The sequence below is a fragment of the Balearica regulorum genome, chromosome 3 (assembly GCF_011004875.1).
Source record: "Balearica regulorum gibbericeps isolate bBalReg1 chromosome 3, bBalReg1.pri, whole genome shotgun sequence".
Lineage (NCBI taxonomy): Eukaryota > Metazoa > Chordata > Aves > Gruiformes > Gruidae > Balearica > Balearica regulorum.
This window is the reverse complement of record NC_046186.1, coordinates 58,479,863-58,500,321: the sequence shown is the minus strand read 5'-3', so window position 1 is coordinate 58,500,321 and position 20,459 is coordinate 58,479,863. Positions and strand designations below refer to the sequence as shown.

Genomic DNA, 20,459 nt, shown 5'->3' with positions numbered 1-20,459 from the left:
AACAATTTATGTGAGTTTGAGAGATGAGGCTTCACAGATCTAAGGAAACCAGCATTTCTCTCAAGGCACTGGAGGTCTGCGGGAAGGTTGTAGGGTTGGAGCTATTTATTAATTCGCACCACTGCCAGTTGCAGATGGTCTTCTCATGTTTATTTTAAACAATTTCCAGGGCAATTCAATCTCATCTGAGCCCGAGACCCCTGTTTCCCTGCTATAACACTTTCTTTACACAGGTAAAAGTGCATCCTTTGCTTCCTTTGTACCAGGAGACCCAACTATTGGCTTTTGGGGGTTATTTGTGGGCAGTTCTCATCCCTGAAATACTGTCTCTTACATAGCAGATGTGTATTTGAATTTACTTTGATATAAAAGGGCCAAAGAGTTCAGGTAAGGAAGTGCATTTTTCACTGATCTGGGCACTGCTACTGACAGACTGTGTCTGTGTACATTAAAAGAAAAAAAAAAAGTTCTTTGATAGAGGATAGCTTCTTGTATATCTAAAATGCAGTAACATTCACATAAAAATCACAAATGTAAATTTATAACCTTTGGTTTGAGAACTTTCACAGTGGTTGAAGTCCTGAAAACTTGCATTTATGAGGTTATTTTGTACTAAGGTACCCCTCAACGTGTGCCACACTTATCAATGCAGTCATGTGCATTCCAGGTGTGTAACTAAATCAAATTATTGTACCCCTCTGTCCACCATTTACTTTGCAAGCAAAGAGCCACCAAAACACTAGACTGGACCGGTACAGTATGTCTGCATTGCAACCACAGACTTGTTGAACCTGTCCCTGGCAAGAATGGGCCCTGCAGAAATAATTTAGTCAGTTCTGTGCTCTGTGGCAACATACGTATGCTCCTATCCCAGAATGATGTTTTACTAAATTAATGCCTGACATCTCTAATGAAGGAGGTTCTTTAGTCTCTCTGCATTGCCTTTCTCTGCACCTAACTTCCTAATGTCTAATTTAAATGTAATTTCCTGCAAATTAACTACTTTTCTACATTTTGGCCTTTTCTCCCAATGGATATGAAGACAAATGAGCCTTTTTTTTTCTTTCATAACTACTTTTAAGCATTTTCAAAAAGTATTTTCATGCTATCCATCTTTTCCAGATTTAAGCATACCTAGTTCTTTCAAATTTTTCTCACGGTCCCTGTTTTCCAAGCCTCTAAATTTCCAAGCCTGAAGATCTTTCTGCAGCCTGCTTCTTTTTCTTATAGTGAGGTGCACAAATCAGGACTAACTGGAACAACTGCCATGTAGGTCTTTATACATTAACTGGAATAAATAACCTGGTGGGGTTTGGGGTTTTTTTTGTTTGTTCGTTTGTTTGTTTTTTTCTTCTCCTTCCTTTTTCAACAGCATCATACAAATGTTTAATAACCAGACATTTATTTTTATGTTTTGACACTAACTGTAGTCTAGCCAAGTAGTCCATATTTTATCTGGAGATGATTGATTCTTCGCCACAGGAGTTCTTTTGCATTTGTCTATATTGAATTTCATCTTCTTGATTTCAAGACACTTTTCAAGATCATTTTGACTTCTAATCCTATCTTCACAAGTGCTCATACCCCTCCAGTCTGGTTTCATCTGAAATTTTTACAAATGTTCTCTCTTCTATTACTCTTGCTGTTAACAAAAATAATGAAGAGAATTATTTCCCTAGCTGACGTCCCAGTGGGATCCCATCTGAAATGTCATCCCAGCTGGTTGATAACTAAATTTCAAATAGAGTTTTAAGCAATTTTGCACAGAACCTATGATGACGGCATCTGGACAGTGCTTTCCTGCCCTGCTTACAAACCTTTCATAGGGTCAAAATCTTGCTAAAATCAAGATCATAGAATCATAGAATCATAGAATCATAGGATCGCAGAATGGTTTGGGTTGGAAAGGACCTCAAAGACAATCTAGTTCCAACCCCCCTGCCATGGGCAGGGACACCCTCCACTAGGCCACGTTGCCCAAAGCCCCATCCAACCTGGCCTTGAACACTTCCAGGGAGGGGGCATCCACAGCTTCTCTGGGCAACCTGTTCCAGTGCCTCACCACCCTCACAGGGAAGAATTTCTTTCTAATATCCAGTTTAAATTGACCCTCCTTCAGCTTAAACCCATTACCCCTTGTCCTGTCACTACACTCCCTGATAAACAGTCCCTCACCATCTTTCCTGTAGGCCCCTTCAGGTACTGGAAGGCCACAATTAGATCTCCCCGGAGCCTTCTTTTCTCCGGGCTGAACAATCCCAACTCTCTCAGCCTGTCTTTACAGGAGAGGTGCTCCAGCCCTCTGATCAGCTTCATGGCCCTCCTCTGGACTCTCTCCAACAGCTCCATGTCTCTCCTGTACTGTGGCCCCCAGAGCTGGACGCAGTACTCCAGGTGGGGTCTCACAAGAGTGGAGTAGAGGGGCAGGATCGCCTCCCTCGACCTGCTGGCCACATCTCTTTTGATGCAGCCCAGGGCACGGTTGGCTTTCTGGGCTGCAAGCACACACTGCTGGCTCCTGTTGAGCTTCTCATCAATCAATACCCCCAAGTCCTTCTCCCTGGGGCAATAATAAATGCCATTTGTTGTTTCCTACTTACTCACTGTCTGTAACTATCAGAAAAACTTTATTACAATGTGATCATATCTTTGGAAGCACAGAATGAAGAATTCACTATAGGAATACTGTTGAGTGAACTGCTGAGCTGGGAGGAAATAAAAATCCTCTTATTCAAATACAAAGAGAGCAGCAAAAAGAATGGATGAGTCTTTGCTGCTGCTATGGTTTGCTCTTCTTTTGCTCAGTTTTCCTTTTTTTTCCTCACTCTTGACCTCTGCCAACACAAGTCGGAAAAGACCTGTCTTGGGCTGAGTGTCTCACTGGTGTCAACACGTGCCACTTTATGGATGTTGCTTCTATGTATTTGTCCAGCTTTGCATGTCTTGTGTACTTCCCAAGACCCTTCAAGCAACTGATAAACCATTATTAGAAGGCTGCAGGCATAGCTACTCTGTTTTGCTGTCACGGAGCAAAAGGTCTTAAAGGTGATTTTTAGAGTTGTTTTCAGAAAGCTAAACCAACATGTTTAGAAAAAGATTTCTTTGAGTAAAATAAGTTTGTGTGGGCATGAGAGAAAGATGCAAGCTGAATATCTCTGCATGCATTGTGTCTTTGCCCTGTTGCACAAAGTAAACACAGAGTGTTAACAAACCAGATTGCCAAGTGACAAACAACGCAAGCTTGTAGAGACATTTCTGCATTTAACTGACAGTGGAAGTTCCCATGTCTGTAACCAAATGATGGTGGGGCAGAGAGCACTACTGTGACCTTGTTGGAGGCATACAATGACTTCCTACACGTAACAACACACTTTGCCAGGTGGGTAAAGGTAAGTAATAGAAAGTAAACTCCAATACAAAAGGATTTCAGTAATTTCTTTGTAGCAAGTTTTTTTGACGGTGGTAGTTTCTCATCACTGCAAAGCCTGCGGTGTCCAGCCTGTGCTAAAACCTCCCTGTGGACTCTGAGCTAGTTTCTTAAAGGATGCAAAATGCTGCCCTTTCTGCAGGCATTTTATTCTGGCTGTGCCTGAAAGGTCACTAAAAGTGTCGTACGACTGATACATTCCTGGCAGCAGTAACATGAGATGAATAAAACAAGGCTCATATTAGCTGAATTGCTGCAGAGGCTTCCATCCTTAACCTCATCTATCAAACAGATTTTTGAGTATTCTATTTTACATTCATCTTACATGTCACTGTTATCAGAAGTGGTTCTTTTGTCATGTTTTGCTTTAGTAAAAGCACATGTGCATATATAAATAAACACAGAATCCCATTCCTTTTAAATATTGGGTGCTGAGATGCTTATTTTCCTAGCTGGACTTGAATAGGATAATAGCAGTACTATTTATCTGTAAAATATGTTATAAGAAATTCAGCCTGAGTATTTTCTTCCTTTTGTGGTGTTAAGGGGCTTGTCAGGCATATGTCTGTGGTTACAACTGTAACACAGACAGGACATATGGCTGAAAATAGGGACATATTTTCTATTACTAAGCACCCACAGGGATGTGAAGTTTCAGCTTCTGCTCACAGTCACAGTCTCCACTGTCTCTTGTGTATATCAGGACAGGATGAGAGGCATAAATGGGTTTCTCATTTTTCATTTCTGGAAGTTTGTGGTGTATAGAGGGCCCATTAAACTGGGATGTACAAAAAAAGACCCCATTAGCATGGATGTGCATATGGGAGAAGGGACTTTCTAGGAAGTTTGCCGTGAGAAACATTGAAACTGATTAAATTAACAGATGGACGAAGAGATAGGAAACAGTGTGGAATAAAAGCAATAACGTCTTCCTATAGAAAGCAAAAGGAAAGATGCAGAAAAGAAACCAGAAGACTGAACACTATTCTTAGAGAAATTTTCCTCTGTAAGACATAAATATTGAAGTATAAAGATTCAGGCCCACAGCTAATATATATATATATATGTATTCATATCTTCAGTGACTTCATTGAAGCAATGATAGTTTACATTAGCTTAAGATCTGACCCAAAAAGTCATTTAGGGCATATGTGTATAGAAACATGACTGACGCTATGGCTTTCCTTGCATTTTAGTAAGCATGCAGAAATCAATGCAGCCTAGATATGAAAGGATATAGAGTTTAGTAATGGGGAGGAGGATGAGGGGCTTTATTTGCAAAGAAAAGGAAAGGGAAAGGTTGGGAAACAGCCTTACACTTGACAAACCTGTGACCTGCACTATGGATGACTTCTTGACTGCTATCAAACCCTCTCCTTACTTTGTTTCTTTGCTACTATTGTTTGTTTTACTGATTATCTCATCCCTACCCATGACGGATGGATGTACGAGGCCCTGTCTCTCACAGTGATGAATCTACCGCCAGCACTCAAGCCTGCCTTCACCACCACATCCGCTTCCTGCCCAGGGCTTCTTTATTTAAGAGTGAAAATGTCTTTGGTAGTAATTCTGTAATGAGGGTGACCTCTGTCACTGATTCCTCTCTCCTCCTTCACTTTATCCATCTCCCTGATGAAGTGGCTTGGCTTTATTAGTTCCATCCCAGACACGCCCATCACCTCCTCATCTGCTTCCTTCCTCCCATCTCCACTTGTTTCTCTGCACACCATCTCTCAATTTCTTGTATGAGCAAACTGATAAAGTAGTCCTCCTCTCTTCAGTTTGCCAGCCTTTTTCACTCCTTTTACGGTTCATTTCCCGTTCTCTCTTAGTACAGTCACAGGAATTTTGTCCTGTAAAACTTCTGCTTGTCCCAGTGACAGACTCTTTTGATCTCTTTTTTTTTTCCATTTCCCTCCCAATACAAATACATGTAAATTCCTTTCATAAAAAAATCAGCCCCACCCTTACCCCTGCTTGTCTCATTCTTTTTCTCCTGATGGTTTCAAACACTTTCAAACACTTTCCACCATTTCTGTAGATTTTCTCCCATCTTGTATTCTGTCCCTTGCATGCAGCTTGAACTGCAGTCAGATCACCTCTTCCTATCCAAATTTGGGTACTAGTAACCCAGTGCACACAGTCCTCTCCGTGGACATCCAGCCACCTTTTGCACAGCCACTGCTCTCTTCTTCCTTAAACCTTTGCCTCACTGACCTCTGCTCTCTCCCCTGCAGGTGCTCACCTTCCTCCTCTCATTATTTCTCTCTTCTCTTGGTGGTTCTCTCTCCAGCATCCTGCTGGAGTCCCATGAGCAGTAACACCTGCCTTTTACTTTTCTCCACCTCCGGTAGACGGGGTAGTTGCACTTGCAAACACAAATTCTGCTGTCATCGGCTCTCGGAGGTGTCATGGAGTACCTGTCTTCTGCTCACTCTGCTCCTTCTACACAAACTAAAATCTCAGCTTCTCTGTGATATTTACCCATGGATAATTAAACATCAATTCCAGTTCAGCATGGCTAAAACCAGAACTCTTAGTTGCTCCTCCATAACCTTCTCTGCTACCTCTCATAGTGAATGATGGCACTTGTATACTCAAGTCTGCCTGTCAATTGAGGATATAAGTTAGATGTCAACTTTGGTTTGGGCTGTGCACGATTTAATTTCCAAAGATTATTTTTGCACATTGAAGAGGAAGACTTTTCTATCTGTTGACACAGCTCTAACATTTACCCAGGGCTCTCAGTGTCAAACACCACAAGTGTTCCTCTTTTTTGAACTCACCAAATGAGTGAGATGAAGATTAAGGAGATGAAATCTGCAGGACTCATCTCTTTGGCTAGGTTACTCCTCTCTGCGTCCTGCTACTGATTTCATCTTCCATATTACATCAAGTAGAAGCTAAATCTTTACATTTAAAGCTTTTTGTGGAGACTCCACATCAATCTCTCCCCCTTCCATTTCTAAAAGCTCAGTTCTGCCCCCATGCTGCCAGTTTGACCTCCATACTTGCAAAATTTCCAAATGCTTTCTCTACTTGTGAGAACCTCTTGAAGAACAGTTGTCTCATTATTTTCTCTTAAACTCTTCTTTGCTCTGTTGGCAGTAATTACATTGCCAATGCCCTGATATTGCTATCTACTGCAGTGAATAATATTTGCTCATAGTTTCTTTGTGCTCACTTTCTGTCTGTACCCACCAGTTGCCTGTTGTCTAATACGTAGATTGCAAGCTCCAAAAAACAGGGTTGATGTTCATGTTTGTACAGAGTTTGGCACCATGGTAGTCCTTAAATATATTAATGAATATAAACCACTAAAATAATATTAAAAAAATACAATTAGCCATTATAAAGATGGTACCATTTAAAAAGTGCTAATGACCAGGGAAGCACAAGCGCATGTGCACATGGATGCTTCTTACACATGCATGTCATAAATGAATGTATTTCTGGCATGGTATAGCAGAGAGAGAACATCTGGTGTACATGTGCTACATCTGACACGTGAGGTGTTAAACTTATGTACAACAGCTCCGGAGGCCAAAGTTTTGCCCCCACCAGACTCAGGCCTCGGAGGTACAGTGATTAAGCTTCACTGCCACAGCAAGGCACTCCACTGCACCCATAGCTGGGAGTGAGGAGAGATGGCAAACAAACTACAGCTAATAACATCACTGGAGGCACTGTTGGTGCAGAAGTGAGTGTGTGAGACAAGGGAGAGCTGTGCACAAATGCTGGTAGCTAAAAACCGGGCAAGCTCAGAAAAAATGGAGAGGAGTAAAATTAGGCTTGGTTTTAATAACTTTGGAAATGACACATGGTAAAAATATAACAGAACATATGGGGACACCCTTGCTCCTGCAGCTTTGCCAGTATCCTGCTACCTGCCTTGCTGTTTGGTGAAGACGCTTTCAAACACGTTAGTGCTGCTGCCTTTTTACGCTGTGAGCGTGGCCTCGTGGCTTTTCCACAATATAGCACACAAGAGGAGGTTTGCTTGAATACAATCTCAATAAAGTTAGCTTGCAATGATAATCAAACGTTATTGGTCGTTGTGCTGAGTGCACAGCGATTTAGACTCGCAAAATGGGACAGAGCCAATCCCTGGCAAAGCAGTGGGAAGGAGGGCATCTGCCAATATGTGAGGCTGTGCCCTTCCTGCCAGCACAGGAGGGTTCAGAAATGGTCTAAGGACTTGGACGCTTGGTCCGGTTCTTGCACTGTGATGAACTGCATTTCTGCCAAACAGCCAGTAACCTCCTGTGAGTGCTCTTAGCTCACCCATTCACAAGGTGAAACTAAAACTTCAGATTTTTACACTGTACCCTCAGTGCATTTCTGAGCCCTATGATGTCCACAGGAGCAGCAAAGGAAAACTACACAAATTTTGGTGGAGTTTCTCAGCTCAGATTCTGCCCCACTACCACTATTTCCATGCTGTTTACTTTTATAATAGTCAAAATTATTCTGTAATTTTTTGCTTCACAGAGGCTTTTCCTCCAGATTTTTCTCCTTTCATCTTGTTTCTTGTCAGATAAGTGCTTGCAGCATCTTCTTCTGCTTCTGTTGCTGCTAATCCCCTGGCTAATTCTTTGATCAGCCTTTCTGAGATAAGATGAAGGACGAGGGCGGTACGCAGGTTTGTGAAACCTGATAAGCACCACCTTGTGTCACCACCCTTAGAAAGGTACTGACAGGGATCTCAGCCTGTTACTCCCTATAATTGGGACCAAGCAGGGATGCAGATATTGCATTTAAGGTGAGCCTAGCTAATGGTTGTACCTAGCAGAAAACACCAGGATGAATGATGCTGATGGTCCAGAAATTAGAGAAGTTAGAATGCATCTCAGACTCCCAGGTGGAGAAGGGGTCTGGTCAGCAGAAGAGGCTCAGGGCAGGAGGTGAGGAAGACTATGCTCTGGAGCAATACCTCAGCAAGGCAGGGCTGGCCAGTGGCAGGAACTGTGTCAAGGAAGTGGGAACCAGGGTCATGGCTGAGAAGAAAGGAGCCAGGATGAAAGCAGCCAGGAGTAACCAGGGCTGGGAGGCATGAGTGAGGCTTCAGCAGCTGAAGGCAGAAACATGGACCAGGGATAGGGCAGGTGAGAACAAGAGCCAGAGGCCAGGAGGAAATGGCTGGAGCAGAGATGCAGCAATGAGAAATACTGGACTGAAATGGTCAGCGCTGCCTTTTATATCTAACAAATGCAGCAAGACACCTGTTAAGCTTATAGACCTGGAAATAGGGTTCCAGTCAGGTAGGTTGCTGCTTGACCACTGCAAGGCCTTGCAAGGCTTGTCTGATGCTCAGTAAAGATTCTGTAAAAGACCTCCACTCAACTATGAGAATATTAATAGTCCAAAGAATATATTATTTTTCTAAACTGGACAGACATGGACACTGCTAGATAATAGCCATTTGCTTTCAAATTTTCATGCTTGATTACTGAATGAAATAGCCCTGAAATAGGTTTTGACTGACAAATCATTCTAAGAATTAAAAAAAAATGTGGAGTAGACTGAATTATCATTGAGGTTATCAAATGAATCATTAGGAAAAAATTGTTCTTAGCCAGATCATTGCCAGGGGCAAGTGATAAAGAGAGGAAAAAACAGAAAAAGGGAAAAAAAAAATGTCTGGAGCAGTGGTCTCCAAGTGTGACCACCACACTAATAAATTAGAATAAGAGTCATTAGTAGGTGCAACAAAGTGGAGAATTAAGGCCCAAATCTATGAAAGTTAACAATCCAATGCTAATGAAGACCTATCTAGATATTTAAAAGCAAAAGTAATAAGGAAAACTTTAACAGAAGGCATGCTGATAAAAATAATTTAGTACAAAGCAATGTCCCAGGCACGTAGAAAGCTGCAAGGAGCTCATGTTGACTCTCTCAGTGGGGAAGACACTAGGGCTGTGGGCAGGTGTTCTTTTCAGGGCCACTGGAAATGGTTAATGACTCTAGTCCACCCTCAGCAGCTCATCACTGCTCCTCTCTGAGATGCTGCCGTCCTTCAGTCCAGACAGAGCTTGGCTGGCCAGGACCTGCTGCGTTACGCCTGCTCATTTCAGCTAAATCCCCAAGGAGGCAGCCAGCTGCCCACAGGGGCTGGGCAACCAGGGTGGGGAAGGTGGCCAGCAGCCTCACACGGCTGCCTGATGGCTGCTCCTCCACCTGTGCTTGATGGGACTGAGCTGCCCTCCCTCCGTCTGGGCAAAGAAGGAGGTGGTCCCCCGGGGCACAGCGCAGGAGGATCTGCCTCCAAAGCCTGCCCCCCACATTCAGCGCAAAGTAGCAATAAATGACTTGCATCAAAATTAAGTCTTTCACCAGCATCAAAACAAAACACAACAGTCTGCCTGGAACTATTTTCTGTGTAATTTTCAGCTTGTGGAGAGTCTCAGATTTTGCTATTTTTTCCTGATTTTGAATATGAGTTTTGTTTATTTTTAAATGTCAAAACATTTTCATGGCCAGGAAGACCACATCCTATTCAACTGTGGCAAAACCCCAAGCATCTCTTCAAATCATCCGCAGCTTTTGTTGTCAGAGCCATCACTAGTTGCTACCTCATTTCTGCTACTGGTTTGATGCAACTGTGTAGGACTTTGCTGCATGAAATGGATTTCTTTGTGTTCCTCTCTTGAAACAATTAATTCATGACAAGACAAGTAAAATTTTCAAAATATTTCGGTACGAAATGTATCTTTCTTCATAAAAGAGATGTTAAATGTTCATTCCCTTTTCACATATGTGGATCTTTTCCAATTTTTCTGCAACTTGTCTTTCATAAAAATGTAAAACATGAGTGGTGAATAGTTAAAAAAAAAATGATGCAAGGTAAATATATCCCCCTGGCTGTTAGAATGCATTGATTTCATTAAGCAGTATCCCATTGTGATGAGCTACTGGAATGGAAATGTTACTTCCTTCAAGCTCTACGTTATGTTATTTGGACATTTTTTTAAACTTGAGGTTGACAACCCCCACAGGAAGCATTGATGGATGCAAGGGGAGTGGCAGGAAAGACAGTGAGGGAGAAGAGAAATTATCATAGATGGAGCCAGCAACACCACCATTTTCCCCTGTGTGATTTTATTTATATATTTGCCTCGTACCACAGCCCTGTCTCCTAGGGATTCCTTAAACATCAACTTCATTAGTTACGAAAGCAGCAATCCATAACCAATTTTCTTTTCATGTCAAGCTTGTTCATGTATAAACCCAGCCCTTTTGTTGGAAACATTTGCAATTAATCCCACAAACAAAGAAAATGCAAATTGTACAGTCTACCCTAAGCAACCCTTCTGACTCAAGATCCTGACCATCATCTATTATACACTAAAATGAATTGAAATTCCCATTTTGAGTCTAACCTAATTTTCTAGTGATAATAGGCATGGATTCCCAGAAGCATACTATGCATCTAGATAGTAACATCCTAATTTCCTTTCCTGGTAAATGTTTTAAATAAGATTTTAGCACCAAAAGAAATTAACCTTTAAATTAATTGTAATTATAAAATGCCATCACTGATTTTGTCTTCAGACTAATTACTTGCTATTATTTAAACGAACTGCACCTCCTCTGAGCTTTAAGTTTGTTTCTGTCTGTTCAGTTCAGTGCCAAATGATCACAGACCAGGCTGTGTAACGTCTGCCAAACCCTATGACACCTTGGACTGCTCAGGTCCATTTGCATCTCAAATCCAGTCGATTTCAGTTGTCATATCTTCCTGCCATAGGCTTTCCCCCCTGCGCTTCAGCCTCGGACTCTGCAGCTCAGACATTTTCAGCCAGTGCTTTCTAATGAGCGAGCACGCCTTGTGGGATGAGGAGTGCCTATGCTCTGCACCGAGGACAAGGAGGTGCTCAACACCAGCCTTCTGCTCTGCGAAAGGTCCCCTCCAAGACAGGACATGACTGGAAATTTCAGTGACACAGGAACCAGCTATTGATATGTGCAAAAGGTTGATGCTGTACAGGCATCTCACAGAATTTCCTAAATGTTCCTGGTGGCACTGCGGCTCTCCAAGACAGCTCTCTTTAGGATGACAAGCAGGAGGCAGTACCATGGGATTTCAAAGGCTTCTCTCCCTTCACGCTTCCATCAGCATCCTAACAGCCGAAGGCATCCCATTTCCCTCCCTTTGGTTTAGTTAGTTCACGTAGCAGTCACCACACTAAATGAAACAAGTAAATGGAAAAAGCTTCTAATTTAGCCACAGGCTGTAAATTAGGAGAGTGCAGGAGAGTGCAGCTGAGCAAAACCAAGCTGTAGCTTCAGCTTTTGTAGCCTGTTCATTGAATTCTCATTCATGAATGACCTGTTCAACAGTTGGAGAACAATTGTGTTTTAAATATCGGCTTGTATTTGTTCCTACGCTTATTTGCGCCTGTGTTCCCTCTGCAGACTGCCTAGGCTGTCCTTAGCATTACCCAAGCAAGTCAGACCTGTGATTCACCCTGTTGTGAGAGAGGTGTCTACCACAGATAGTGCAAATTGCTCTTTGGAGTTTCATTCTTGCCTCCATTGACTGTGGTGGAAATCTTGATTGTTAGTTTAAACTGCAGGCCTAATTACATGCAGCTGTAGGTATGTGATATGAATACCATCCTTGACTTTTTGTGGCATCAGTGAGGGGCCCAAAAATGCAAATGTGTTTCTCCTTATGATACTGCTATTTATTTGTGACAGATTCTGCTTCTATTATTTCAATGATATGAAGGGTTTGAAGATGCAGAAACCCCCTCCCACCTACCAAAAAAATGATCACAAGTTCTATAATACTCCCGCAAAGTCTGAGGGAGGTGGTTGATGACAGTTTATAAGACCTGTGGCAGCATGGAAAAGGTGAAGATGGAAAAGCTGAAGATGGAATGACCACTGTTTTTCAGAGAAAGATGCAGGACACATTACACATAAGGTAGGTGCAAAACTAACAAAATGTATAGCTGAGGTGCTGGAACTCCTTCTCTTGGGAGGCTGTGTTTGATAAAAATGTTCCTAGTTCAAACATAGGAGTACACTTTCAGGAAAAGATCATTGTGGGCAATGAAATATGACGAGACCGCTTCTGGCTAAGGAAGTCCCTGAACGGCAAATGATGGTCAGGATTTTTAGAGAACCACAAACTTGTTGTGTTCTTATGTGCCTATATGGCAAATAGATACAGAAGTAAGCATCAGATGTTCTTTGTTGCTGGATATTGGATATTGGGCTGGATAGACTTGGTACCTCGTATCTTGTGTTGTGTTACACGAGTGTAACAGGTACTGCTGCACTGGTAGGGCTGCAGCTTACACTGCAGCTGTGGTGTCACCTTTCAGATGGTGGGGGAAGAGACCCGCCAGGCTGCCCAGGACAGCACCCTCTAGACATGAATTCAAGCTCAGCCTTGGGCAGAAAGATGGTTGCAGTCATCTGCATTCATCTCCCTCAGCCTTAGTTTCTGTTTCCTTTCTATCTTTCTCCTGTCCTGGTAGTCTCAGAATGTACAGCCATATTCACCAGAAAATGGGAAGGGAAATAAAGAAGGAGAATTAATAGCTGAATGTTTGCTACTGGTTTCTCTTTGTCTTTGTTTTAGAGATTTTTAAGCAGGGATGGAAGCCGAGGTATTATTTCTCTGTAATGTCTTGCTAAGCAGATTGTGAAAAGCATTTGGCACAGAAATAAAGTGATATGTGAACATGTTCTGCACTTCAATAGTGCCTTTCATCCCAGAAGTTCAAAGTTATGAAGCAACACGCCTGTGAGTTTGTCCCTGTCATTATTTCCCATTTTAAATATGGGAAACAGAAGTGTGGAGAGGTTAAATAACCCGCCCAGAGGTGGAAGGCAGCCTGTAACAGAGCTAAAAATAAAAGGCTTTTCTACCTATCCCATATGTTTGTCAAAATTTCACATCTCTCACAACTAATGAATTTAATATTGTCTCTTAAAAGAAAATCTCTGTCAGCACCTTGTGCTTCCCAGGTCAGGCCTAGGATCCCAGAGCAGATTGTTGTTTGGCACTGAGTTTATTGGCAAATAATTGCTATGCTATATTGCTCACCAGTAGATATTCCCTATCTGGGGGGAGCGTTTTCAGTAATTGAAATAGAATCTTGAATTGAAGCTTTTGTGGAGTGTGTGAAATAATTTAAAGAGTTACCTAGAACTTTACTTCTGTCCCAGACATCCCCAAAACCTGGGTTCAAGGCAATATGCAGCAAAAATCTATTTACCCAGTTGCAATTTCCTTTGCTTTGCAATTTACCTGGAAACAATGCCAAGAGAAAAGAAGACAGTGTATGTGCAAGTTGGATCCCTGCTAGTGTGAGACAGTGCAAAGGTTGTACCTCATGGTACTCAGGGAACAGTCAGACAGTCCATATTTATTCTCTGATTGCCTTGCCATTGTGGTATGGTAGGTAAAAGCAGTTTCTTCTCCATATCTGGATCTGCAAGGGAGCCTTCTGCATTAGGATTTTACTGTGGGACACAGACTGAATTGCTGATGTTCTCTAGGCTGGGTTTCCTTCCCAGCCAAAGCTGTCCCTCTAATAACAACCCAGTCCCTTTTCCCTCAACAGAACCTGCAAAGCGAGTGCAGAATTCCCACTTCACTAGCCCAGGTTTCTTTTGTAATTGCTTACAGACAAAAAGCCCCAGGATGATGCTGCTTTATTGCTTACATTCCAGAGTTTTCCCCAAAATATCTGTATATTTAATAACATTTTCAAAAATACATTGAATTTTCTTTTACTAAGGCAGTAACAGCTTATAGCAGGGAGCCAAATTGCTAGTGAGGAAATGCACATTAAACGAACATTTCGATGTTATTAAAAATAATGTGCAGCCTTTGAAAAATGCAGGCCTAATACGATTTTGGAAAACAAATGAGGAGCTCCAATAAGTTTACAGCCGTTGGATGCCTCCAAGTAATGATCGTTGCTGACATTTTCATGCTTTATTTTTAATTGCTGCAGCTAATAATGCTAATGAGGTAAGAATGACAATGGCTTAGGCATACCAGTGGCAATAGCAAAGAGGAGAGTGTTGAGGCAGCAGCAGACCTGCTGGGCACCCGTCCTGCCCCATCTTTCCCAGATGGAGACCCGAGGCACTCCAAGCCTCAGAGTTCTTCCTCCCCACAGCCACAGGGAACATGATTCAGAATCATAGAATCATAGAATCACAGAATGGTTTGGGTTGGAAAGGACCTCAAAGATCATCTAGTTCTAACCCCCCTGCCATGGGCAGGGACACTCTCTACTAGACCAGGTTGCCCAAAGCCCCATCCAACCTGGCCTTGAACACTTCCAGGGAGGGGGCAGCCACAGCTTCTCTGGGCAACCTGTTCCAGTGCCTCACCACCCTCACAGTAAAGAATTTCTTCCCAATATCTAATCTAAATCTACCCTCTTTTAGCTTAAACCCATTACCCCTTGTCCTGTCACTACATGCCCTTGTAAACAGTCCCTCTCCAGCTTTCCTGTAGGCCCCTTCAGGTACTGGAAGGCTGCTATAAGGTCTTCCTGGAGCCTTCTCTTCTCCAGGCTGAACAATCCCAACTCTCTCAGCCTGTCCTCACAGGAGAGGTGCTCCAGCCCTCTGATCATCTTTATGGCCCTTCTCTGGACTCTCTCCAACAGGTCCACATTTGTCTTGCACTGTGGCCCCCAGAGCTGGACGCAGTACTCCAGGTGGGGTCTCACAAGAGTGGAGCAGAGGGGCAGAAGGGACCTTTGGGAGCAACAAATCACTGTCAAAAGGAGTAGCTGGGGAAAAGCCACCCTTGTCTGACCCTTGGAGATAGGTGCTGTAGTTTGGCTCCAGTGAACCCAGTGTTAGAACACTGCTTGGGACTGTATCAGGAGGGAAAGCAGCTTCCTCTTTAATCCTTGATGCAGAATTAACCCAAAGCAGATTGTTCTCATGAAAGGTAGTGTGGACTTGTGCTTTGATTTAGGGGACCTGCTGCGGGATTTATTTGGTGTGTGAGTAATTAAAACCTCTAGACTTGCTGATTCAGCCCTAGTTATGACCCTGATTTGATCACTGTATTGTTCTGTTCCTAATCCTTTAGTGAGGTTAGAGCAGGTTAATCTTAGTGAAATGTTTGCTTAATTCTACCCTCACTCATTTGTTCTCTTAATATAATCTACATAAAGAATGGAGAAATAGTAATTCTTTCAGCTTGTTCCAATTACTCTGGGAGTGAAGCTAATTCAGCTGAAGCAGCTTAAAAGCAACCTGATTGTGCTTCTACAGTTGAGGCTCCGTGCCAACAGAAGATGAGGCACCTTCTCTGCTCTGGAGCAGAATTGATATGTTTCTCTGGTTAAAATTGGGAACATGCCCCTGCCTGACTCTTGGATGCTGCATGACTTTTTCTCTAGTCTCATGCCTTGCTGCCTGCTCCTGCCAGTCTCAGTGTTTCTGCCTCTTCCACTCCTCTTCTGGATTGTTGTTGTTCCCATGGCCCATTAACAAAGCAGAAGAAATGGATCTGAATGTATGGGTATTCACCATGACCATTGCGAGATGTGAAAGGCTTTTTCTGTTGGCTCTGTCTCACCAGAAAGGCTTCTTCTATTGACTCTGTTTCATTAGACTTGGAGTTAAATGCCCCTTTGGTGTGACCCAATATGATTATCCTTATGGTCCTTTGTGACTGGCAGCGAGGCATCCCATTTTTACAGGCGTGAGTGGTCCTGAAAACCAGAGATCTAGGTTTCTCCTGTGACATCTGTAAATACGGAGGTGTCCCTCTGTTCTTCACAGACCACTTCAGAAGCTGAAAAAGCAGGGCAGTGGTGTGGGAAAGCTGCTTTGTGGTGACCAGTTTTACCAGAGGCTCTTTCACAGCCGACACATCTTTAGCACACAGAGGGAACACCAGCTACCAAACTGCATGCAGGCACAAGCCCAACCTCGCCTCTTACCAGATATGGATGCTAGGCAGGGGTCGGTGAGTAGCAAAGTAAAACTATTTTCTGCTGTGCTATATGTCCAGAAAGTCTAGGGGAGGGAGTACACTGTGGGCAGGAGGGGTGTCTTCATCCCTCAGTGCCACAGAGCTTACTTCGTAGCAACAAGAAGGGGTGAGGAACCGGAGAAATGGAAAAGGAGACTATGGGAGGAAGATAAACACAGCTAGGGGATCTAATGTGATCTCAGACCAAAGACTCACATGTGCAGGAAGCTCTAGAAATGGCTCTGGGACATATTCCACTTTTCCTGAAAGCTTTTCTCCTTTGCGCTCACTTGGTCTACCTGAGATGACCCCATCTGTGAATGTCCTGCGGAAGTTATGCTTAGGCATCTTACTCTGGAGTATAAATACTATGTCATCCATAAGGGATACATTACTTCTCAGAGAAGTGCAATAGATGGATATGTTGCCAAAAGGGAGGGGAAAAGGCAAGAAAACATATCTAAATGGAAATAAAAGAATTTAAAATTAAACCTGAGCAGGGGGTATCTGTACAGACTACCGCCCCGGCTGTCACAGTGAGCGTTCGGTGCACATCAGAGTCTGAGCAAAGAGAGAACTAGAATCATTCTTACTCTCTGCTACATGCAGCCTCTCAGTAGAAATTAAAGCTGCTTTAATTTTATGATACCTTGAGGGCCCTAATCTGATCTGAACATTATTGCAGTGTTGGGACGACTCACTCACAGAAGTTCCCTTTTTCTATTTTTTTTTTTTTTTTTTTACAGCCATGCTTCCAGGCCTCACCAGAGGTGAAGAAGCTGCTGTGCCTGAGCCTGCGCCGGCTTCATTGCGCTGGGTGGGGATTCGCCCCAGTGCCTCAGAGCGATGCTCACAGATGGGTAAAGTGGCTCTTTGGCTACAAGAAGAGGCCTGGCTGAGGTGTACTAACAAAGTAATCAAAGTCTCAAGACAGGCAAGACAGCAGCAAGATCAGGTTCAAAGAAGCATGACAGTCTGTTGCTTCTGAACAACAGGGAGCTCCTGCCGCGGTGAGCAGAAGAGAATACCATATTGGCCGTGGTGCTTTGCTGCCAGGAATGCCACTTTACAGACCATGGGAGAAATCTCAAATGTGCTCTGACTTCTGCGCTTGTTCAGTGAGCCAGGTCACAAGTCCCTTCCTCACTTTTTACTTATATTGTGCCCTAAAGCATTACAGAAGTGTGAAAAAAGGTTTAAGCCCTTAGAAGAAAGGGCAGAATGGTATTAAATGGGATTTCATTTGGGGTGCAAGGGATCACTCTCCTCCTGATCTGTGGGTAGAGAATACACTTAATGGGAGTGTAGGAGAAAGCACATATGACTGGACCCTTCCCTGAAAAGCCAAGACCTGTTTGTGACATACCCCTGCTCCACATGCCTGTCCCAAACTCTTTTTCCTTCCTTGGCTCCACAGAAAAACAGAGACAACTGAAACAAGCATAGTCAGAAAGACCTCCAAAGTCTGGTTTGATTTCGGCACTAAATCTCCCCTTGACGGCTCACAGTGGCACTGTATTGCCAATAGATTATAGGGTTGCAGCAATTTTCTATGCAGGAGAACACACAAAAGAACCCCCACCAGCCCTAGCAGTGCTCTCAATCAAATAAAAACCCTTTAGCTTCCTGTTGCAGAGCTCTCTCTAGGATTCATGTATATTTTATCAAAGTTACATGCAGTTCTGATACTTGTTTCTGAAGTGCTTTAGTACGAATCCCAAGATGTACTGAAATGCTGCAGTGGCCCTTTTAAAAAAACCAAGGTTAGAGTAGAGAAAAAATGAAATGGCTTGACTCCATAGCATGTAATGAGAGCAAATTCTGCTCAACAGGCTTCTATTGATATAAATAAACAGAAGAAACACAAACATACATCTATATGAAATCATTTCGCTCCTTGTAATTGTACCCTGGGAGCATCAGGAACAAAGAGGAGCTCCGCAGTTTCACCTCTCATAAATGAAGGTCCTGCAATGATCTAAAGCTATTTTTTTTCGCCAGAAGTGCTTTTACAAGCCAACACACAAGTCAACACAGAAGAGCTATACCCTCTGTGGTAACCAATTATTGTGAAGATAGTTAATAACAATCTGGAATAAGAAGGGAAAAAAAAAAAAAGAAAAAAGGAAAAAAATATTGTATTTGCCAATTGGGATTTTTGCTTTTTTAATTTTATGCCTTAAGCTGAGCTGTGAGAAAAAAATTGCAATGATCTTTTCAGAAGGAAGGAGTATGTATTTTTAAGCTGCATTTCACAACTCCTTTGCCTTTCTGGCATTTGCAAATTTTAGATCAAGAAGGGTGGACAGAAAGCATGTTCTGGCTATGATATAATAAAGCATTTAGGTTGAAGTCAGCAAGAGCCAGCATAGTGGAGGGGTGATTTAAAAAAAAAAAAAAGAATTCATTTTGTATGTAATAAAGCTTTAGTACTTACAGCTGTCCTCTTCTTCAGTAATACATTTCACAACATAACAGGCATAGATGAAGCCCGCCAGCTGAAACAAAATGTAATAGCATTAGATGTAAAGCAAATACAATAGTAAAACAAGAGCTGGTTTTAGAAAAGCAACAACAGAAACAGCAATAACAAGCTTCACCAGACTCTGTTTGATGAGGTAATGATAATTTTTACAACAGTTTGGTAATTTTAATAATAACTGTATTTTCTTATTTTATGTGATTCTTTTGGAAATAGTCATGAGAATTTTGCATTTTTCTTGAAAAACACACCCTTCATTAAAACCTCTAAAAATTGATAAAAAATTTTCCATTACAGAATTGACTTCTTTTTCATTGTTGAAAATGAGAAAACCACATGGGTGGTTGGATGGATGGGAGTTTAGCCACTGAAAATTTAAATGTGTTTGTCAAAATCAGATTCGTTATCCAATAAACCCCAACCTTCTAGCAGAACTCTGTTTTTTTTAGCAGAACCTTACCAGCTAAACCAAAGATGAGTTCAATGCACTTTATAGTGATATTTTACCATTTGAAATTAGCACTGTAGACCTGACTGTGGGACTTGTTCCCGTATCTGTAAAGCCCCCAAGCCTTCAAGACATAGCACTTTGGCTAGGTCTAGATGTGTTTACAGCAGCATGTCATGCTGCAGATGGCAAATTCATCTCTCATTCCCTTCATTCTTCTCCTCAGAGCATGCCCAGATGTGAATTGTAAACACAAGCGAAGAAAATGCTGAAGAAAACGAAAATCTGGAGTGGTTCTCAAGTAGCATGGCAGATTGCTTATCTTACACTATCACCTGAAAAAATAAAAAAAGGAAAAAAATGGCCAATGTCACAGATCCCACATATCGTGTGAGTCGTCTGCTAGTCCTTCCACCAAGTTCCGTTATCACTGAGAAGTTACACTCACACCAGAAGCAGCAGAACGAGTACTGGAGCAGCAGCATGAGCCCCGTGTTGCATGCTTTACATGGCTTCCCTTACATGTAGTTCTGGAGAATTTTCTCTACTGATTGCCAACAAACCGGTTTTCTATCCTTTAGCTGGTCACTGAAGTTTGCATGGTAGGATGTCAAAAGAATTCAGGTTGTTTGATCTCTTTGTAGTGAAAAGTGAGCCGTGCTGTTGAAATGTGTTATTCTGTCCAGGTCACTCCACAGAGATCTTTCCACGAGCTGCAAACCCAGCTGTAGACTTTGGGAGTTAGTTCTTTATACAGATAATGAAAATGTGTAAAGTCTTCAGCCAGGACTGAGCTCTCTGTGTGTGTGGTGCTAAACCCATAATCTCTGGCTGAGGAAGATGAAGATCTTAATTTCAGACAAAGTAATCAGTGGGTCAGACAGTAAAAAGGGTGAAATCTGAGAGAAGACCATGTATTGTTATCAATACTGGTTAGTGCAAATGGATTTTTTTTTTTTTCATTAATCCAAGACACACCTACAATCACTACAATATTGTGGGTTCTTTACACCCCTTAATATTGCCCATATATGTGAAATGCAAACAAATCCATTCTGTTTCCTAGTGCTTCGTACCTGAAGCAGTGACTGTGCCTAATTTACTCCAGCTCTTACACAGATGTTCCTGGTATTTC

The 20,459-nt window shown here is 42.4% G+C and overlaps 1 protein-coding gene across 2 annotated transcripts in view; it reads right to left on the bottom strand.

The window, feature by feature from the left end:
* The window catches only part of NKAIN2 (sodium/potassium transporting ATPase interacting 2), a 561,621-nt gene that overhangs the window by 9,242 nt on the left and 531,920 nt on the right, over positions 1–20,459 (bottom strand). For both annotated transcript variants that reach the window (XM_075748023.1, XM_075748024.1), the window contains exon 5: positions 18,832–18,892. In XM_075748023.1, the coding sequence (XP_075604138.1) occupies positions 18,832–18,892 (61 nt within the window). The remainder of the gene's footprint in view (positions 1–18,831; positions 18,893–20,459) is intronic.